We start from the raw sequence: 23404 nt of genomic DNA, 5'->3' as shown, positions 1-23404 counted from the left end.
GAGAGTGCAGGGATGGTAATAACAAATTAAGTCCTTTATACTTCCAGACTCAATTCTATTAGCATGACAAAGCAGGAGTGAAATGGACACGGTTGGACTGTGGTGGGGGTGGGTGGATGGAGCAGAGGGCACAGGGGAGTTTATAACTGCTGTGGCTGCTGTGGCTCAACTCCACAGGCCGCCCTTTGTGAAGCTTTTGTTCTCCGCCCTTTTAAATTGGCCATGCTTATTGGCTCCATGCTGCCTGCGGGAGCGTAACTGATGATGAGGCGGAGCTTCATTTATTCCAGTAAAATGAGCTGCGTTGACTTTGAATGCAGCATTAGTAGCCAGTAAGTGAAAACAATAGAAAGTCGTATATTGTCGGGTCAAAAGTCATGGTTAGAAACAGCTTGCTTTATGAGAAACTAAGAAATGTTTGGAGTTTTGTTTTGAGCCTTACTGGTTTCTGCACAGTGGTGACCACACTATTAACGTACATTCACACACATGGGTGCAAAAGGCTGAGCCAACAACAGCTGCCGTTCAATTTGAATGAATCCTGGCTTTGCAGCCCTGTGTCCCCCATGGAGTTTGACTCAAAATGTACCCAGCTACACTACAGAGGAAAGTTGAGAAATGTTCAACTTCATACAAATGTCCTCTGGTGCAGTGCGAATGACAGAAAGGTGAGAGTCAATCAGTTTATCTATACTCCAACAGAACCTGAAGCACTACCCTGTTCCACTATATTTTAAACAAAATGGATGATTGTTGCATTCTCCAACTTGCCAGTTGTTAATGACATATCTTTAACCCGTTACCAGGACATACAAAGGAAGTACAACATGTGGAAACAAATCTAGAAGTTATACATTATGTGAATTACGTGTTCAACATAACACAACCCCAGAGCTACAGATCCACAGAGGGGACTGAAAACGCCACCTACTTTGTTTGTATGTGTGAAAGCACCATTAGTCCTCCTTCTTACTTTGTTTTAATAATTCTGACTGAATTGCTCGTCTGAGTGTGGAAATACTGAGTAGAGAGAGTGTATTTAAGCATAAATAGTCATTCCTCCCTTTAGACAAGGGCTGATCCCTCCTCCTCCACAGTGACACACTTCAGTGAAACCTCTGTCCTTATAGTCCAAGTTGATTGAAAAACGAAAGCCCAGAGATCAAGATTGACTAAGGAGATTATTAATAATGAGTGCATTCTATCATCCCACAGAAGTTCAAATGGTTTTCTGCAAGCTCAATTTGATCTAAACTGTGAGGAGAAATCTCTGTGGGTCTGCTGTTTTTTTTTCTCTGCTAATTATTCAGGATTCACCCATAATACCCAGAGTTCTCTGAGACATGTTCTATTACAGCACAATATCCTCTTATTAAAGGAAAAAGATGAGGACTTGTTTCTGCTTTAATCCAGCATTTGTTTAAAGAAATGCAATCCCAGTGGAAGTTCTGAAGATGTAATCTCCTCATTCCCTGGTGATTGACATGTCATCCCAAAACTCCTGACCTCAGTCAAACCTAGCAGAGGATACAATGACACAAGTTCCTGTGATTTGCTGAAGTAGCTCAGGCTCATTTATGCATCCTGCAGAAATTCATATGCCCTAGTTGTGGTCCTCATGGAGACTGCAAAGTTTAGAAAGATACAAAAATACTACTAGATTTTGATATATGGTTCACAATACAATCTGGCTGCAGGCTGAAATGCCCATGAGATTTTCTGGTGTTGGCTTATCGGGGTTTCCAGGTTGGGCATCTGCACTTCTTTAAACCACAGTGGAATAATTAGTAGAGTGGCTCATACAAGCGCAGTCTCTATACATTTGAAAAACAAACAGTGCCCTTTTAAAAGAACAAGGTTTATGCATTTTTTTCTAATGTATTTTAATGTGACCTCTCAGCTGCAGGGCATTATCAGAGTGTGATCTAAAATCACCAATCGAACAAATCACACTTGTGCCTGCTTATTTAACTATTCATATTATTTATAATATGCAGGTGCAATTTTTTGTTGGGTGAAATTTATGTTATAAATTAGTGTGATCAGTACAGTTGAGTCTTGACATTTCTTGCAAAGCTGAAATCTTGAAAACTGAACATGAATTTATTTATTTATTTATTTATTTTTAGTTGACTGGCATGAAAAGTTTAACATACCACAGAGGCATATTTACTTGCTCCTTAATTCACTATCAGAGCAGTATTCAAACTGACTAACACACAAACAGAAACTAAAACTGTCATGATTTAATATTTTGTGTATTTTTTTATGTTAAGAGCGCAACATTATATAAAAATAAATCTCTTACTCAAAAAGACACCATCAAGAGTGTAATTGCCATTACAGTAGTAATTATTGTTACAAGAGCATCCGACTTAAAATGAGAATTCCATTTAAAATCAGTAAATAAAAAAAAATATAGTTAAGATTTCTATGCCATGATTCAGCAGCATTATTTGAAACAATTTAAAGAGCAGCACAGACTGATTTGTCTCTTCGTGGTAATCTTCCCCTGCAATCGACTGATTTACAGAAGTGGATACGGAGCAAGACACAAGCACAAGACATCAAAGTGAATATTATTTATGATTCATTTTGTTAAGGCTGTGCTCTGAGTGCAGATGACAGTAAACATCTCATTTGTATGCATTGAGCAGTTTTATGACAACCCTGGCAGTAAAATCCCCATAAATGATGAAACTGTTTTGGCTTGAGGATGGCAACAGCTGTAAGAAAACAGCATACATATTTTATTTTAGGGATGCTGATGAATCTTAGTTTTCTTTCTCAATCGTTTCCTTTCTGCTTTCACAGATTTACTCACCTGACCACACTAGCAGTAGTTTTCCATCCAACCCATCAACACCTGTGGGTTCTCCTTCACCTCTGACAGCCACAGCAAGTGCTGCTTCAGCAGGTACTGTGGTGACTGCTGCCGGCACCCCATCTGGAAGGCCAGGTAGAGCACCAGTCTTTGGATTTTAATGTCATACGCACTTCCTGCACACTTACATTTGGTACCAGCTGTAAAATAAAAAGATACTGCTTTATAAAGGATTTTACACCAGCACCGAACCAGTGACAGTCCTACGTCAGATTGTTTAATAATTAGCCCCTGACCTGGAATAACCCAGCTAATTAAGAGGCTTTTATGAATATGCCTTTAATTAATATAATTACTTCTACTATATGCTGCATTAGTTGGATTAATTAAAGCCTAAGCAGATTGAAGTGTGAAAAGTTTTCCTTAAACTTAATTTAATACCCCTTTTAGCTTTATAGAGTAGCTCTAATCATACTTGTTCTCTGTGCCTTATCTATGCCAGGGTAGTTAATACAGTTTTCTAAAAGAAACTTAGTCTGCGATAAGTCTCCACATTCATGGAAGTAATTTAATATTATTAAATGTGTTTTCCTGGATCCTGCACAACACTCATCTGTAGCAAAAGGAATATAAGCTTTGATTTAGCCACATTTGATACTAGCTGCTTCCTTTCTGCAGTCCATGAGCACACAAAAATGTGAGCTGTAGACAAGACGTAAAACCACTCTTGCAAATTTATTCGAAATGTAACAACACACCTGCACATTTAAACAATACCTGACTGTCTGGCCTAGTATTCACAACATCGCAGAGAGAGCCGATCCAAACTGACTGCCAGGGATATCAATGACTACCTTTGGCTTTCCAATTTTTAGGAAAATTTTTGTTGATGTTCTTTGGAATAGCATAACAGAAGTTCTTCTACAGTCTGGATCTTAAAGATATATTGAGAAGTCCAGTAAATGAAAAAGATGGGAACTGAGGTTTTTAGGGTGCTTACTTTTTTTTTAATCGTGCAATCTTTAAAGTGTTTTGAAGTGGGGTTTGAATTACGTTGCTGTTTGTACTCCATGTTTTAATGACTTATAGTTGTAGATTATGTCACTTGCCTTACTTTGTAATAAGAGCAACTGAGGGGGATAGATTTAATGTTATATAATCCTGTTTTTTGAGACAATGCTTATATCCGTGTTTGTGTTTTTTGTCAGCTTCATTTTTGAGGATGGACAGGCAGACCTCTCTGAGTTGTATTTATATTGTGCAACAAACAGAGAACAATAAGAGGAATGTAGTTAGCGTATCTCCAACGTACAGCTGAAGAGCACGTAAGAGTAATGGAAAGTGAATGAGGGGAGTCACTAAAGGAAAGCCCAGTGTGTTGTTTTAGCAGGCAGTTGTGTCATGTGTGGTAATGGAGTGGTGACAGCTGTCTCTACGTATGCCCCCCTCATCCTCAGCTGTTGCCCTGCCCCATGGACAGCTGTTCCCCTCCAACACATGCGCACACACATACCAGGCTGCAAAAGACCTTGTTTATCTGCCAGTGGGTGAAGGAGGGTGGCTGTGACTCAGCTGATGGGGGACTCTGACAGCCTCACAGAGGGAGATCCCCACTCTTGACCTATTTACTGTACAACATGCCATACCTGGCAGCATGTTAAAAAATTGAAAATATGTTTTATAATACTAGTGCAGCACAGTGGCTTGTTGGTTAGCACTGTTGCCTCTCATCATGAATGTTCTTGTTTCAAAACATGGCAGGACCCTTTCTGTGTGGAGTTTGCATGTTCTCCCCGTGCTTGTGCGGGTTTTCATTTTTCTTTTTTAAGTGGAGACTAGTTTAGTGTTTATTTTTACTGATGAAATATATGATATAGGAGAAATAAGACTACTGTAAAATAAATCCACCTGAAACTGTAGGAAATAAATGTTTCACTTATTATTCATCCTTGTTTCACTTATTATTCATCCTTTTTATGCTTCTGGGGTTAGAAAAAGAACGATTGGCACAAAATTTGGCTTGACCTTGATATTAACCACAAAATCCATTCATCATTAGGATTACACCAATATACAGCACATTACTCAAGATGGGTTTGTTCAATTAGCCCTCTCTGGTGCACGTGGGGACCAGAGCCCCAGGCTAATATTTCACAGCCGCCAGCCAGCAGAGGCTCATGTGGAGTTCCTGTCTCACTCACCTGGGAGAAAGCTCAGGCAGAACAGAGGCGTTTTCATTTCCTCTTCCAAAGTTACTTTTAATAGTCTGTTAATTAAAGTCTTTGTGTATGTGTATTGGAAGAAATGAAAATTCAAGTAGAGAAGACTATAGAAGATAAGTGAGACAGCTATTGGAAGGAATCAATGAAAAAACTTACTGTGCACTTTGCTGAACTTAAAGGAAGGGTTTTTTTTATGTGTACTGTACATTAGCTATCGTATTGTCTCGCTTTTCGTCCGTCACTGTCATTTTCTTCTGAAACGTGCTGTTGCACTCAGTGGTTTGGTATATATTTCACTGGATCACATTGCCCTTGATTTGCAAAAACAAACACCAAACAGTTATGAGTAAAAATATTTCACACCAGTGAGACTTAAAATATTATCCAACAATTTGTAACATTTGTTTAAATTAGGAATGAATAAAGTGTGATCCCTGTCAGCATTCTCGATGCTATAAAAGGTCTCTCTGATCCCGATCTGTTTCTTAAATGCTTCGCTGTTTTAAGAAGTGGGGAACAGTGCCGTAAATGAGATTTTAGAATTATACATAATGATAGATATGCCAACCAAAAGTCTCCTTCTGTAGATTGTGCTACGGTGGACATTTACCAGAATGAGGGCTGGGTTTGGCAACCTTCCACTATAATAGACACCAGAAGAGCACTGAGAGCCCTTGGTTGGAAAGGCCCACAGACATCCTCTCCTGTAAATAGCCTGGAAAGGTTCATTATTGTCAAAGTCCATTAAGGTTATTTAATTGTATAATGCATTGCCTCCTGTTGCACATGGCTGGCAGGTTACTTGGATGACTGTACTTCAGAAAATGGAAAAGAAAGAAATGTACTGGAGGTGGAAATGTGATGAGCAGATGTGGATTCCTTTTACTTTGCTCTAATTTACACCAGATCAGATCAGCTTGATTTGCTTTCCTGTACTGGCCTGTAGTTTAATGTTTTGGCTCACATAAACCTACAAAATGCACTGTGAACTTCTTCCAGCTAAAGATGAATTGTAATATCCAGTGCAGAGTATTTTAAATTTCTCCATATTTAGATTATGTGATTAAAATGCATGATTTTTCATTTAGAATGAAAAGAGGCAATGTGCCATGGTAGATTTGGCTTTATGGAACAGAATAAATAAGTAATGGTACTCAGAAGTTTCCAGATGTGAGTCTTGGTGGTACAGAAAAACAAACTGCACCTCCTCTACATCACTAAATAGGTGTTTGACTGACAAAAAAGATAATGAAAACGATAACTCAGTAATGCTAGGTAATGATGGATTGAACCTAGATTTTGGCATATTTCCATCATTAAAAATCTTGATGAAGGTTGTGTACTGAAACGCTGACCAAACACACTGCATTTTTGATAATTCTGATGATCTTCTGGAGACTCAAAGTTTACAGGATAAAGGAGGTGTGAAGAAGAGCTAGGAGTAAAATCAGATTTGTCACTGCTCATATTGCTCTCATAGCTATGCTTATTAAAGCGCAGTTGCACATGAGTACATCTCATGGTGGAAGTGGGTGTTAGACAACCCCTCTGCTGGCTCATGTGTCAGGATGCAGTCCAGCCATCAGGAAGTGATGCTGTTGAGCCCTAAGATAAAAATATCTCATACAGAACAACAAGAAACCAGAAAATCAGGATGTCAGTGTGTTAAAACTGTGTTATTGTGTGTGTCTGTTAGCTTTGTATTAGTGCACCCAGTATAGCAGGATGCAGCTATCGGCCATGTTGATATGTAGCTAAATCGCAGGATGGCTAATGTTGACCTCTGCCACATCTCTTTCTCTCATCAGGTGCCAACCAGTGGCCCCGTGCTAGCGGACAGACCCCTTCCTCTCCAAATTATGAGAACTCCCTTCAGTCACTGGTAAGCTCCCTGTCTGCACAGGATATGATGGATGCTTACTTTAAGTTACCCATGAAGGATTGAGCTTGAATTACAGGGAGATTGCTGTCTGACAAATGTTTTACTGAGGAACGTGGGGGTAGAGGGATAACCAAACTGAACAATACCTGTCCCTTGGGGCATGCCATCTGTCCTCTACTCCATGGGCCAGGGCAGGGATGACAGTTGGGGGATGGGTTAAGTTAAAGGGGCTGGTGTAGGGGTGGCAGCTGTTTGCTGGACCGCTTCTCCAGGATTCCTTCGCTACCATGTGACAACAGCTACAGATCACCTTTCGCCCAGATCACTACTTGATGCACGTCATGTAGTTACACTTTTCTGTTGTGAGTTAGTAAGACAATTTAATTATAGGTCACTTATATCAGAAGCACATTTCTATTTTTCATAATAAAATAGTTGCAATTAAGACAGCTTTTAAGAAACAATATTTCCAAACAATTCATAAAACACTGTGGTGAGACTGGCAATGCAAATCTGAAAAAGTATGTATTTAAAGTGTTGTTTAGTGATACTATTGACCATTTCAATTAATAACCTACAGTAAAATGCTACTGGTTGTCTAGTCTGCTGCGGATGCATAAAAATGAAGTCATACTATTGGCTTCTGTTGACTTTTTTTTTAGAGACTGCTGTACAATCCACACTTTAAACACATTTTAACCAAAATATGGGATATGATTTCACAAGGCCACAATACTTATCACACAGTTCTGTTCCAGCAGCCAATTGCAAGTGTAGAGTGAGCATCTTTCCTCCCACTGTCTTCAACTTTGTTTTGGCTCTCCACGGCCACCAAAGGTAAATGACAGTACAAGTGAAAGTAACACAAGTGATAACATCGGATAACCTGAAAGTTGAAGTAGTAGCTACAAAAAAAATTTGTTCACATGTTTTTTGACAAAAAATTATGATAAGCACTATAGTATGTCTCTTGTGTATTATATATTCACATTGTACGTATTATTTCAGAAAACTGTACATTGGTTTGTTTTTCACTTTTCAGTGATAATAGGGAAAAATGTAAAGGGAGAGATCAGCTGGTCCAGCTTGAGGTCATTTCACAGGCTGTTTTAACAAGCCTACAGCTTTAATGAAAAAAATGAGCAACATCTAATTTTTGATCTGGGCTGCATGAATAATGGTATTTATTTCCAATTTCATTTCTAAAAAAAGTCTAGAATTTGAATATTAAACATATGTGAAAATTGACTGTACATGACAATGTAAAAATGAATGAAAATACCTAAACTTAATGCCCAAGGATTCCAGCCAGTGTTGAAATAACACTATGAAACATAAGTCTGCAAGTCCATGCTAGTTAAGGAGTGAGTGCAAGTTAGAATGTCATATTCATTTTCTGAAAACCACAGCTGGAAATAGTGAATATGATAATGCAAAGTAATAATGCAGAATATATTTATATCACTCATTTGATAACTTTGGATGCAGCTTTTACCACTGACAATTTTCATTCCAGCAGACAACTAACAAAATACACAATAGTATAAGGAAACATTTGTGTGTTTTTGAATGTAGAAGATGGGGGTTATTAAATGTACAAACAAAACATCTTAACAGAGTGATTGGTCAGCAGCTGTGCGCTTCCTTTCAAATCCTGCCTTTATTGTCTGTGTGTCTTCTCTATCCACAGCGTGTTTCCAGAGTTTATAGATACTGATCGTTTTTCATAATCCTGTCTTATTCTTATTTGACTTTGCCAGAAAAACAGAGTTCATCAGCAGTTACATGAGCATCTCCAGGATGCCATGTCGTTCTTAAAGGATGTCTGCGAGGTACTCTTCAGATAGAGCCTATACTCATCACTTTTTCCATACGTCTTTGCATTCTTCATTTTGTTTTCTCTCACAAGCTCGACTTGCAGTCCACATGCGTTATAGTCAAAAAGCAGTTTAATTTATTTTATTGCCTTTGTTGTCATAATGTATTTTCGTGTTATGTTATCTTTCTAGCATTTCAGCTTGCAGCAATCAGCTTAGATGCAGATGTTAGCTTCTAAATTAACTGTTGAAACACTCCAAATGGTTCTAGTGCATTTATCAGTTATTCAGTTAAAAACAAACGCAATGGACTGTTCTCAAGCTGAAATGGTTCAGTTGATCTTGCATTTGAATTACCTTCTTTATCTTATGTTTCAGATGTTCTTTTTTGTCTTTCAAAGTCCATGCCATACAATCAGTGTTTTCAATTTTAGTCCTAATGTGCTTATACTAAGCTGCTCTTCTTTTCCTCTCTTCTCCCTCTCCCTATCCCTTCGCTCCTCCATTCCTCTGATCCTCCTAGTCTCGAATGGAAGATCGCCTGGACAGATTGGATGATGCAATCCTTGTTCTGAGGAACCATGCAGTGGGCTCCACCGCCAGTCTGCCCAGTGACATACACAGTCTGCTAGGACAGGCACCAAATGGGCCAATAACAGCTCTTGGAGCGAACTTCCCCGCCTCTGCATTGGTTCCAAGTCGGACAGCTGCAATGGTATGAGATCTTCACCCAAGTATTTAGATTATTTAATTTGCCATGACTATAGAATATTGCATAAAGTGGAAACATATTTGGTGTATTCCTATATGTTATTTTTCTAACTTCATAACAGAAGAAGGCTTGGCCACCTGTTCGAAATAGATCTGCTGCCATGTGTAGAAACTAGACATTTTCCACAAATGAAGAGTTGAAATCGTCCTGACATATTTTCCATAAGTGTAATGGCTGGCCTACAGCTCCCCTCCTCCTCTTGAGAGCGGCTGTATACACAAGGGTGAAAGAAATGAGAAAAACAGGCGTAATGGAGTGAAGTTGTGCTTTAGTGAAGGAAGTGTGTTGCACTCCTTTTAGAGTTAAAAGTCCAAGCCTCTCGAGAAACAGAAGAATGCAGGTCTCAGTATAAATCATGATGTGTTCACCCATTCGGAGTATTTCATTTTACCGATCCAAGAGATTTGAACACATCTGCAATGGAAATTTAAATGGGGCAGATCATCCAAGTGTAGTCATCACAATTGAGAAACTGGCAGTTCTTCTCATGAAGTGACTTTAAAAAAGTTAATCAATTATAGAAATATTGATTACATTATTAATCTGTCAATTAACAAAATGATTAAGCAAAGTAAATATTACTGCTATCTTCCTGCTATCAACCCATACACATCCAGCTAATCACAGAACACACATACCATGCATACAAATTATACACACCAACCACACTTTAAATAGAGATATTTTCCTCTGATTCCTATTTGAAATTTAATGGAATATGATTGAAAAGATTAATTTCATGTTTTATTTCAGACTGACATGTTAATGTTTACTTTATTTTACTTGTTTTGTTGGTTTGCTCATCAAAGCTGCACTGCGTTTTGGTCCTACTTCTTATCAGGATTTCTTATGTCCCTTTTTGGTCTGTGATCTCCTTTGGCAACATTAATTTATTTTCCACCTTAGTTTGTTTGAAGGCAGTGTGTTGTCACTGATGCCAGAGCTGCTGCAGCTTTCAGAGTAGCTTGTTTTGTCCCATGACAAGAATTTTTCTATGGTTGTCAGAAGAGTTCAATTTGATGTATTTGTTACAGAGAGCTGGGCTGTGGCAGTGATGTTGACCGAGTGAGACTGTGAGTTAGAACATACTGTGTCTGCACTAGCACAGCGCTTCCTGTGTGGGAGGAGGTCCCCTCAGACAGGGCTCACCAGCCGCAGCACGGCACAGCCACAGGCTTTTTTTTCCTGACTGACACCCCACCCTCAACCCCCTTCCTCCCCTTTTCATCACTTCTTTTTAACAACCCAGGAAATCTGAATCGTTGGAAACGTGTGTCTGAACCCGCGGCCTCCGCCCAAATAGAGGTCCCTCAGCTGTATGGTAATCAGGCCCAGCCATGAAAATGGCAGCGTTCTTTTCTTGCCAGAGCCCCAGCTTCCCTTCTCCTCCTCCAGACAAAGAGTTGTTTGGACACCTGTTGAGAGCACAGCAAAGATTAGCGTTGCACTCAGGAAGGGGAGGGTCCCGGGGTGGCGGGGTTAACAGAGGCCAACAGTGACTGGAGATCACATTCCGCAAGAAAAGGGGGAGATACCCTCCGCCCTCAGTGACGATTTCCCTGTTTTTCCCTGGTTCTCAAAAGGGAAATCAAATAGCTTAAGAACATGTGGTAAACCTCAGGAAGGAGGGATTTCGTGGTACAACACAGTGTATCACTAAAGGGACATGATAACAAGGAAATGGTCAGACTGTGAAAAGGGTTTCCCTTGACATATTTTAAATCAGAACACAGGAGGATTTGTCTGTTGAGAAACAGACTTGTCAGTTGTGGCTCCAGAAAACCCAACCTGAGCACAACGGTGAGCAGTGATTAATAATGTCACATAATTTGATAATGACAATAAAGTTCTAGTCTGCTATATAGACAGGCACAAAGAAGGAGGTTTTCTCAATTTGTTATATTGTTAAACATAAACATATTTTTTGTATATTGTGTTTTCCACCATTGGTTATGCATTATACAATATGTTGCTGTGAAGCAAATCACCAAAGCACCCCCCAATGTTTGGGAAGGAGTCAGTAGACTTTGAACTTGGTTCATACTTTGATAACTAGAAATTCCTTTTCATGTGAATAGTTCAGCCCTTCAACACATAGAGGCTATAAATAACATCCGGTCTGAATTTTATTAAAATTTCAAAAAAAGAATAAATGGTTGTCATTTCATATTGAATATATTAAAACATTTTTTAAATTTCTTTGACCTGTGTATATGGACTGCAGCTCACCGAGCTACCTCCTGTGGCTATTTTTTTCCATTAGGAACCAGTACATCTTACATTCAGGCTCATAACAAGCACTCTTCTCTTGCTCCAAAGTATTGTTTTACTGTATGTACCGTCTTCAGAGAGTCTGCTTCCTTTTGTCACATCTCCTTCCTGTCTATGTTGCAGCAGGGTGGTGCCCATGCTGATGATGCTGCCAGTCTGAACAACAGCCACGGAGGCCTGCCAAGCGCTGGTTCCACTTCCAGCACAGAACTCAACCACCAAGTGGAAACATTCAGAGGTCTGGTGCATCCTGCAGTCTTATTGTACAACTGACACAAAGTGCTAGAGCATCAGAATCAGAATCGGTTTTATTGCCAGGTACAGCAAAGAACACTTTACAGTACTAGGAATTTGTCTTGGGAGCAAGCATATATACAGGTATGGAGTATGTACATAGTTTTATAATAAACTAGAAAGAAGAATAAAAATAAAATAAAATAAATACTATACAGAAAAGTGAAGTGTGCGTGAAGTGTAGTGCACTTTGAGTGTTAAAGTGAAAAGTGACTGATTGTAGTTTGGTGGGGGGGTCACGTAGGGGTGACGGGGGTACTGTTCAGCAGGATGACTGCAGTGGGGAAGAAACTGTTCTTGTGGCTTGCGGTCCTGGTCCTAATGGACGGGAGTCTCTTGGTCTCTTGCCAGAGGGGAGGGACTGGAAGAGTTCTTGTCCGGGATGAGAGGGGTCGGCTGCGACCTTGGCTACGCGTCTCCGGGACCCGGAGACTTGTCATGTCTCTGGAGATGTACAGCTCCTGGAGAGATGGTAGACTGCAGCCAATCACCTTCTCGGCAACATGGATGACACGCTGCAGTTTGTCTTTGGCTGTGGCTGCAGCAAACCAGACGGTGATGGAGGATGTGTCAGGATGGATTCGATGATGGCAGTGTAAAAGTTCACCAGCATCTTTGAAGGGAGGTGAAACTTCTTCAGCTGCTGCAGAAAGTAGATCCTCTGCTGAGCCTTCTTGGTGAGGGAGCTGATGTTCTGCTCCCATTTGAGCTCCTGGGTGATGGTGGGGCCCAGGAAGCGGAAGGACTGGACAGAGGTCACCGGAGTATCACAGAGGATGAGGGGGTGGAGGGAAGCTGGGTCCTTCCTGAAATCCACAATCATCTCCACTGTTTTGAGGGAGTTGAGCTCCAGGTTGTTGGTGCTGCACCATGACACCAGACGGTCCATCTCACTCCTGTAGGCCGACTTGTCCCCGTCAGAGATGAGGCCGATGAGGGTGTGTGTGTTGTCTGCAAACTTCAGGAGTTTGACAGACTGGTGAGCAGATGTGCAACCGTTGGTGTATAGGGAGAATAGCAGAGGAGAAAGGACACAGCTTTGGGGGATCCAGTGTTGATTGTCCGGGAGTCAGAGACATGCTTTCCTAGCCTCACAAACTGCCGTCTGTCTGTCAGGAAGTCCGTGATCCAGCTGCACATGGAGTCAGGCACATTCAGCTGCAAGAGCTTGTCTCTGAGCAGAGCTGGAACGATCGTGTTGAAGGCAGAGCTGAAGTCCACAAACAGTATCTGGGCGTAGGATCCTGGGGAGTCCAGATGCTGGAGATTGAAGTGAAGGGCCATAATCACAGTGTCGTCCACAGATCTTTTGGCTCTGTAGGCGAACTGCAGGGGATCCAGGAGAGGGTCTGTAATGTCCTTGAGGTAGGACAAGACGAGGCACTCAAAAGACTTCATGACCACAGAAGTCAGGGCGACGGGTCTGTAATCATTAAGTCCTGTGATCCTTGTCTTTTTGGGGACTGGGATGATGGCTGAGGTCTTGAAGCAGGCTGGCACATGGCAGGTCTCTAGTGAGGGCTTAAAAATGTCTGTGAAAACTGGGGACAGCTGATCGGCACAGTGCTTCAGAGTGGAGGGGGACACAGAGTCTGGGCCTGTAGCCTTGCGGTGGTTCAGTCGTTTGAACAGTGTATTCACATCTCCCTCTTTGATGGAGAGAGGCATAAGGGGTGGAGGGGAGCGGGGCGCAGAGGTGTGGAGCTGTGTAGGTGATCCAGGTATGGAAATGGAAATGGGACTGGTGCTGGTCAATTGCTGGTGGGGGGAGGTCTGGTTTGTCCCACTGTCTTTCAAAATGGCAGAAGAACTCGTTCAGGCTGTGGGCCAGGCGCAGGTCATTCACAGAGTGGGGGGATCTAGGCTTGTAATTGGTGATCGCCTTAAGCCCCTTTCCAGACAGAGGCAGAGTCGTTGGCTGAGAATTGCTGTTCCATTCTCTCACCACACACCGATTTAGCTCTGCCCACCTCCTGCAGCCTCCTTCTCTGACCTGAGCCGTCTGAGTTTAGCTGTGAACCAGGATTTGTCGTTATAACTCACCCTGGTGCAAGATGGAATGACGCTGTCCTCACAGAACTTAATGCAGGACGTCACAGTGTCTGTGTACTCATCCAGACTGTTGGTGGCAAACCCAGTTTGTACAGTCCAAACACTCCTGAAGTTCCCCCGCAGCCTCACTGGTCCACTTCTTTGATGTCCTCACAACAGGTTTGTAGAGTTGTAGTTTCTGTCTGTATGCAGGAGTCAAATGCACCATGATGTGGTCGTGACAGGCCCAGGGCGGCACGAGGGACAGCGCGATAAGCACTGCTGATGGTGGAGTAGCAGTGATCCAGTACGTTCCCCTCTCTGGTCGGGCACTTAATAAATTGTTTGTATTTAGGCAGTTCGTGGGAAAGATTACCTTTGTTAAAGTCTCCTAGGACAATAACCAAGGCGTCCGGGTTTGTCCATTCTACACGCAGTTAGTTAGTTCAGTCGTGGCCTAATGGCTAGGGAGTTGGACTTGTAACCTGAAAATTGCAGGTTTGAGTCTCAGGTCCGGCAGGAATTGTAGGTGGCACGAAGTGAATAGCCAGTGCCCTGTCCACCTTTAATATATTGACTGAGGTGAGGCCCTTGAGCAAGGCACCGGACCCCCAACCGCACCCTGGGTGCCACAGCACTGGCTGCCCACTGCTCTGGGTGTGTGTGTGTGTGCACTTGGGTGGGTTAAATGCAGAGCACAAATTCAGAGTATGGGTCACCATACTTGGCCATATAACTCTCTTTCACTTTTCACTAATATGTCTTACCTCTATGTTTCCATTATGTTTAACAGGTCTTACTTCAGGCCTGGCTGGCCAGGTGCCTGCCACCCTGGAGCTGAAGGTGGAGAAACAAGACAAGGATGAGATGCACGACAACCTCTCCACAGATGACAAGACAGACGACGAGAGTGATAAAAGAGACATGAAGTCATCCAGAGCAGGCACACGCACAAGGTAAGAACATGTCAACACAAAAACAAGTGAGAAAACAAGAATTGTTTGAGGTGGAAATATGTTAAACCAGGCCAGGTCTCAGAACTGATTGTCAGTTTGGTTTCCAAATTTACTTTGGTGGTTTTGTAAACAAAGCAAGGACAAGGCCTGAGCAGTTGCATGGAAGAGATCAATGACATTAATTTTTGCAGATATGTCAAGGTTCTACACCAGATGATTGAATTTTGATACAGTGAACTTGGATAGGTACCCTCCAGCCTACTCTTGTTATCCATTTAGTAACAGCAGCAGTAAGCACAATAGGGAAGCAAATAGTTCTGTTGTTTTTACATTGTCATATTTAATAATACAGCTTTCCACTTGGTCCTTCAACATCTCTCACATCTTTTGCTGTCACCTCGTTGCTGTTGCCTCACTACCAAAGACGACCAAAAATTCTCCCCTGAACAGTAATAATGAAGACAATATTTTGCTGGGCTAATTGCATCCAGGTCATCAGATCATATCAAGAACGAATTCAGTTGGGCATTTAAACTGTTTTAGCTAATGGAAGTGACTGTTGAGATGTACTTTTTTGTAGATTTACAAATTTGACTTCCCATCAGAGAGAGGGCATGAGAGAGAGAGACTTTTATTCTCACACGCACACAGTACCTAGTTTCAACTTACATATGATTTTAGTTTCATTGTAAATATGACATTTCTTCTGCCTCCCACAGTATCACTGAAGACGAGGACCTGAATCCAGAGCAGAAGGCTGAACGAGAGCGCGAGAGGAGGATGGCTAACAACGCCCGCGAACGCCTGAGAGTGCGGGACATCAACGAGGCCTTCAAGGAGCTGGGTCGCATGTGCCAGTTGCACCTGAAAAGCGAGAAGCCCCAGACTAAACTCCTCATCCTCCACCAGGCTGTGGCTGTTATACTTAGCTTGGAGCAACAAGTGAGAGGTCAGTGTTCAGTTGATGACCAAGCCTTTTTAAAGCAACTGAAATGTCAAGGCTATGTCAGTACCGTAAACAGAGCTGCACTCAGAGCTGTTCCACTTACACAAACAGAGAAACTGCTGGAAAGCTGTTCAAGTCAACTTGCTTTCTACAGTTAAATGTTTATGGATATTAAAGTTGGTAAATATATCAGTCAAAAATTTTGTCATGATAATCCCCCTAATGTTTTACTTAGTCACTGAAATGCTGACTCATCTTATTATTTTTTTTACTTTTGATGTGGTATGATAAAAAGAAGTGTAAGAGATCAAAGCTCAGTGTGTTCAGAGGAGGAAGGAGTAGCAGAAAAGTCTGATTTCTGTCTCTCTGAATGCCCAGAGAGGAATTTGAACCCCAAAGCGGCCTGCCTTAAGAGAAGGGAGGAGGAAAAGGTGTCTGGGGGCTCCGGGGATGCCCAGCAAGGCCACACAGGAGTCCATCCAGGCATGACTGACACATCCAACCCCATGGGCCACCTCTGAGTAGCAGACAGGTACTCTCACCGTTATTTTCACTATTGATTAATCTCATGATTTTCTTAAGCAATCTATTAATCAATGATTTCAGTCACTCAGACAGGCCATCAGGTCTCCTTAGTTCCCTTTATCTTTATCTTTAATAAATTAATTATCTTTGTTTTCACTCTGCTTACCTAGCTGTGAGGAGAATTTTTTATCGATCTAACAAACTCAACTGTGCACATAGATTTTTTCATGTTAGCTTATCTTGTGTAGTTTATTTATTTAGTTTTATTTTAGACATATTATGTATAGCATTCTTATTTGTAAATATTTATAAATTTGTAAAATGTTTAATCTCTGCACACATTTTGCACACTTTTTATTTTTCATTCTTTGCACCTTATTGTTATAAGCTGTAGCTGCGGTAACAACTGAATTTCCCCACTGTGGGATCAATAAAGAATGACCTTATCTTATCAAACAGTTGCTGCAGCAGTTTCAAATAATAATTTGTTGATTGGTGCATTGCGTGATTATCGACATGCACCTCTGGTCACTGTGCTCCTTCTCTTCTTTCCAGATCTAAGTGATCCAGATCATTTCTGTCCCATTTGAGTTGGCGATCTTGCTTCCCAGTCACAGACAGGACTCACAGTCTGTGACACCAATTGGAGGAGACAGACCGCTTGAGGCAAAATTACGAGACTTACACAGTCCAGCCCTTAGATTGAAAAAGAGCCAAGCGTCCAGCTCCCTGTGACCAGTTTCAATCTGCCAATTTCTCCCCACAAAGAAAAAAATCTTCAGCACATATCACTGTCTGCAAGAAGTGTGTTGCTTCTGAACAATCTGAGACTTCGCAATCTCCTCCAAATATATGTGGAAATTGCCTTGTGCCTAAACTGAATTGACGAATGCATTGTAACAACAATTGTTTTTGTCTGTTTCTTTTTTCTATTTATTATGTTATTGAGCTATAAGGTGTATGTCTAAAGGGAAAGTTAAGTAAATTCAAAGAGAAGTCAGAGGCTTTTCAGTTGACCTATAGTTTGCCAGTGTCACCGTTAAAACTGAGCACTCCAGCCGGGTAAATCTTTGGCAAGTCCGAGATGAGGGTAAAATATTTGAGCACTGGGAAAATTGAGATTAATTTATTAGTCGGTTTAGAGTGATATTTATACCTGACTGAAAATTACCCTTAGCTGTTAGAAGTGAAAGTCTAAGGCGCCCCCATTTTTAAAAAAGAAAAAAAGGAGGATATATTATTTATATTTATATTTTATTCATTCTGCCACTGGCCTCATCTGTAACCAAAACTACCTATGTTTGCTTCTGCGTAGTTTAGATCAATTTCTGTGCTACTGGCAGCAGAATAATACGCCCGAATATGTCAGCAATATTGTCTACAGAGGTGACAGACAAATGGCAAACTCTAGTTTTACTGAAAGCTCGGATTTAGTTAGAGCAATGAAAATACAGAGTAAATTCTTAGCATTCCCTGCATATTTTTAGTGTCTTAACTAAAGGAAAAGGGGACTTCACTGCCCTTCGATCCTTTGCCATATAGTGTTAAATGTAAGCAGCGACATATTTTTGCAGATTCTTGTCTTTGTTTAGCCTCCTGACAGTTACACTCCTGATGACAGCACAGAAGTGGTATATTTCGGTCATTTTTCTGCCACCAGCTTATCAGAGATTGCATAATGAAGAAGTAGTTTTAACTGAAACGACGACCACACTTTCTCCTGGCCTGATGAACATATCACTTTTTAAATTTTCTTATGTTACTATTTCAAGACATTAAATTTCAAACAGTTATTCTGAGTAAAATTTAGTTATGCTTCTTTGTGTTGTATCAAGTCCTGTCTTTAGGCTTCCAGCATTATAATGTCCAGTTTCAGTCAGAAGAGAGAACCTCTTAAGTTATTTTTCAGTGATGTTTTGATCCAAGCCGTGATATACTCAATACAGTACGCAAGAGTAGATTTTTCATGAATTTTGTTGAAATTAATAGAATTGTAGCATAATAATGAACAAAAAATTAACAGGATTTTCTTTTATGTTTCAAGACATTGGTCATGGTGTTATTTTGTTTTCCCTATCAGCGTGCATGCTTTACATTTCTCCTTTTTTTTTTTTTTTAAGTCTTTGGTCTTAAGACTTACTTTATATTCCATTTATTTCTTTGTATATTGTCTTTGGTCATTATCTACACCTTAAACAAGGCTGCCACGCTCAGACTGAGTATTCTGTACAAAAAGGGACTTAAATCAGAATAAAGGATGCCACACTGAGAGTTTACAGAAAGGATTTGGGACACTTTGTTGTAGTAAAAAACAACCTAGACAGTTTTTCTGTCTTCTCTGACTGAATGTGGCCTTGTACTTCATTTCAGTATTCATGAGTATTCATCGTGGCAGACTTTGATTGAGGGTTTAATGTATGTCACTTCCTGCTCTCTTTGCTTCTTTCTTTTTTTTTTTTTTTTTAAATTTCCACTTCTTCCTATACTTTTTTGTTCCTCTGTTTGCCAAGTTACACATTGCTGTATTCCCAGATGCTTTCCCTTGTATAATATATGAAAAAATAAGAAAATCAAAAGAAAAAAAAAACATTTGGCTTATTTTTCACTGTAGTTAGTCTTTTATACAATAATACTGTAAGAATATTTCTTGATTTCTAAATATTACTCTTTCTAGATTTTTGAAAGCAAAAGTTTTGAGTAAAAAGTTTCTTACTTTATTTTACTATATTAGATAGTAAAATGTACGGTTATTTACCATAACCTGTCGATTATTACAAGAAATTTACAAATTATCTCAAGAACATAGATGAACTGTTGCTCGTAGTCTAGTACTTAAAAAGGCTTCACACGAGCTCCAGATTCCTAAAAGTGCGACCTCCAGCTTATTCTTAAGTCTCCGTTGTTGATTGATAAAAGATTTGTTCTTGTGTCAAAAGGTATTGTCAATGAACATCAAAGGAAAAAAAAAAAACTGCGGCAAGGAGAATTTAAATTTTCTGTCTTTTTCAACAGAAAAACACGATGTATATAACATTTATGTTGCAATAAATGTGCCATCTTTTTTAAACTCAATTGTATGTGCATTTATTTCTCTCACTGAGCAAACACATTTGTTTATTTTTGCTTCTTCATATTTACATTTTCTTCTCTCCATAAGGTTTTGTTTTTTGAAAAAGCACAGGAAGGATGATGTAGGATGAGCTCAGAAACATGGGGGTTACTTTAAACTTCCTTTTTTGTTGTTTTGTGTTTTGTGTTTTTGTTTTATGAGGCATTTCTACAGTGGATTTAGGCCAAATGAGTGTTTTATAGTATGTAACTAATTTTTGAAAATAATACCAGTGGACCATTGTAGTCTGTATGAAAAGTACTATGAATACAGTATATGTTTCTATTTTTAATAAAGTGTGATAGCAGCATACTGTACATGTGCTGTGGTCCTGCTTTTTTACCATTAGACACCAGTTACGGGAAATGAGCCAGAGACGGGTTCTGCATGTAAGCCACTATAGCAAAACGAATGCAATATTTATCAACACAGAATATTTATATTTATACCACATTTATTTTTATTTTTTAATTTATTATCTGAATCTGACCTTGTATCTTTAGTAATTCTTAACTTTTTTTCACAAGACTACTAACTACAGGAGCAAAAATAAATAAATAAATAAAATGAAACATGAACTGAAACTAGCATGCAGGAATGATGAAATCAAGAACTGATGAAAAGTACAAATCCAAACCATATTCTCTAATAAATATTTTCTGTGGAAGCAGCTTTCTTTAGACTGCCATATTCAATCTACTACTTGTGCTGTGACTGAAGTTAATGGATCCCAAAAGTGTTGTGAAAATGAGGCTGTGTTCCTGAGGGACTGTGGTGCTGTAAATCTCAGAGCCTGTACATCTGCACAGAATTATCGTCTTGCAGATGCGAGGATGAGCGTACTCATCACATCCTGAGAGGTCTGATCCCAGTTCAGTTTTTTGACAGAGATGACACTCAGAGGAGGAATACTGCTGACTGCTGTTTTCTCTGTCGTGAGCTAGGTGATCCAACATAAATCATGACTGCCGTCTTTCAGTGTTCCCTGCAGGGAAAAGCAGAAGATGTTAGTGTGATGGGGTGGCAGTGGTGGTGTGGGTGTTGCTGTTTTCTGTAAGAGTGGGACCACCATGTTCGACTTCCTGTCATGGCAGCTGGGACAGCGGACATAAAGTACTTGGCTTATATCATTGAAGTCCCACCAAAAAGCTCTATGTTCACATTATGTACTGAAGTTGCCGAAATCCAAATTTTTTTCCATCCAAGTGACTCAGATCTGAGCTTTCCAACCACAGCGACAGGAGTCAGTGGAGAGATGGTGATGTCTTGTATTTGTTGGACATTTACTGAGAAGCCAAACTGAAAGGAACATATCATAACTGAGCAGTTTTTGAGGAAATTACATAATTTGACTGTTGCACAAATTATGCTGCTTTTCTTGTATCCATGCAGTTAAATCTGCTCCTGCTGGGCAGTTCAGGGCCTAACACACGGTTGGATACATGTGAATACAAACAGCAACACAATAAGATCAAATCAGCCCAACTCACTTAAGGGGAAAATTGGATTTAGGAACCTATGATGAAACTGCTTCAAGAATGGGAAGGATAAACAATTAAAATGACTGAAAGCCTTTAATAAGGACGTGGGCATGTGAATATTGCTTTAGGACATACTTTTAAAAAATGTGACTATCCCTTTTAAAGACACCTCTGGGTGCATGCTGTTACAGAACCCAATTGTCTTAGTTCTAATAACAGGCTTTTAAAAGAAGAGAGGAAGTTTAAAAAACAGCAATGGCTCATTTCAATCATGCATTTGCATTGATTCATCTTTTTCTGAAGGATGGACACTGTATGCAAGGCCACTAATTGTTGCAGTTCCCTCTGGACAAACATTTCTGAAGGTGAAGTTTTGATCCCATCATGACAAAATTGCACAAAATTGCAATTCCTGGGATATGCAAAACATTTTTGTTTAGCTGTCTTAAAAAGACATATCTTTGCTGAGCTTTCCTATTGTAGCACTGAATTGTTAAAATGCATTGCTGTTCATGAACAGAGGGAGATGAACACTCTTAAAATTCACCAGTACTTCCTTTATTTTGGGAACGTTCCAGAGTCGTGGCTGCACGCCAGCCGACCAGGGAAGAAACCTCATTTGTGTGTATGGAATCAGAATTAGACTTAAAATTGCTCTGGAGTGCAAAAACCTTCTGGGCTGAGAGTGAGACAGATTTATCAAGTGACTTCCTCCTATAGCAAAGAGCAACTCTCAAATGATCACATGATCGATCACATGTATGCTCAGAGAAGGACTGGCCAATCCATCTGCCATAATGTACATTATTTATTTTATTTAAGATTTATTGAGTGGTATGTTATTTTCCAAGAACACACATATATCATTACAATAATCAACATGGCATATTAATAACTGTCAAATATGTTTATAAGTATAAATAGGGATTAAATAAGGCAAAATTGGCTGAAACAGAAACTAAATTCTACAGATGTGCTGCTGACGGGTAGGAGAGATACAGTGTATTCAGTCTTAGCTCCTGCCTGTCACGTTGGTTCAGACATTTTTCCAGCATGCTTCTTGTCAAAACTCACAACAATAGAAAAGATTCAATCAATCGAGTTAGAACGCATCTGTGATGTGTCTGGCACATGTCAGTTAGGTGCCCTGCAGTCCTCCTCCTTACTGTATAATCAGGATAAGACTGAGCTGGGCATTGAGCATGCCCAGCGGCCCCAGCTGTGGCACCTCAGCAGAGAACAGAGCTCTCATTGTGCGCGGCTGTAACCCAACACAGTGGCATAGAGCTCCGATTAAAGGCTGTGCTGCTGCGCTGTCTCTCTCTCACTCTCTCTCTCTCAAACATAAACAGGGGGTCAGTGCAAAGGCAGGCAGACAGCTGGGCCAGTTTGAGGGAGGTTATACTGCAGTGGCAAGAGTTTTAAAAACAACTTTGACCGTAGCATTTCCTCTGAATCTCACTGTAAATCAGAGTTGCCATTTCAATTCATGCATTTACAATGATGATGATCAATGATTTGGGTCCATTTATAAACAGAAATACCAAAGATTTTTACAAACTGAGAATTTCCTGTCTTTTCCTGCCTTATATCATAGTAAACTGAGGTGTGTGAATATGTCACATCAGGCTCTAGGAAAGGTATTTTTCACTTCTGTGATATTTTACAGACCAAATAATTAATGATGACCACAACTATGTGCTTTATTCTGTAATACACTACAGTATATGGCTCTCACAATATATCACTTTTTTTTTCCATGGGGTATTTTGGATGACTTTAGTATATATATAAAAATAAAAAATAAGACACATCAACGCACCTAAAATATGACTGTTATCCTCCTGCTGCTACCTACTTTTAGATATTACTCACATTGTCCAGAGTTTCTTATCATACAGAAATAATATCCTCAGCATGTATTCAACATGTGTTCATCCCACTCAGCATAAGAACTGGGTCACTGGATGTTGTCTGTGGTGAGGCGTTTACTGACCACTCTCTGTGGGAGTTATCGTGCATGCACCTTTAACTAACCGCTCTCACCATCCACTAGATGACGCTGTCGGTTTTTAAAGACATGCAGCTGCAAATTGCATTTATGCAATTAAACTTACACCAGAGGGGCGCGTATATCATTCAATCATTTACAAAAGCACTAGTTTTCCAAGAAATGTATATGAACTTAAAGTGTCCAGGCTGTTATATTATTCTGCTGATGTTACTTATATATATTATATATTCCAGGAATATATATAGGAATATATATATATG

The 23404-nt window shown here is 40.1% G+C and overlaps 1 protein-coding gene across 7 annotated transcripts in view; it reads left to right on the top strand.

Annotated features, from left to right (window-relative positions):
* tcf12 (transcription factor 12) overlaps positions 1-18748 on the top strand; it is a 75051-nt gene extending 56303 nt beyond the window's left edge. For 2 of the 7 annotated variants that reach the window (XM_026319741.1, XM_026319743.2), the window contains 8 exons: positions 2815-2959; positions 6855-6928; positions 9269-9460; positions 11915-12026; positions 14907-15069; positions 15789-16018; positions 16394-16547; positions 17096-18748. In XM_026319741.1, coding sequence (XP_026175526.1) covers positions 2815-2959; positions 6855-6928; positions 9269-9460; positions 11915-12026; positions 14907-15069; positions 15789-16018; positions 16394-16536 — 1059 coding nt within the window. In that variant the 3' untranslated portion in view covers positions 16537-16547; positions 17096-18748. Of the gene's footprint in view, positions 1-2814; positions 2960-6854; positions 6929-8688; positions 8761-9268; positions 9461-11911; positions 12027-14903; positions 15070-15788; positions 16019-16393; positions 16548-17095 lie in introns of all 7 variants that reach the window. The other 5 variants (XM_026319737.1, XM_026319742.1, XM_026319744.1 and 2 more) reach the window with 4 other exon arrangements.
* Positions 18749-23404: the final 4656 nt, after the last annotated feature.

The sequence above is a fragment of the Mastacembelus armatus genome, chromosome 3 (assembly GCF_900324485.2).
Source record: "Mastacembelus armatus chromosome 3, fMasArm1.2, whole genome shotgun sequence".
Lineage (NCBI taxonomy): Eukaryota > Metazoa > Chordata > Actinopteri > Synbranchiformes > Mastacembelidae > Mastacembelus > Mastacembelus armatus.
Note: the sequence above shows the minus strand (reverse complement) of the source record. Positions and strands in the feature narration are given on the sequence as shown.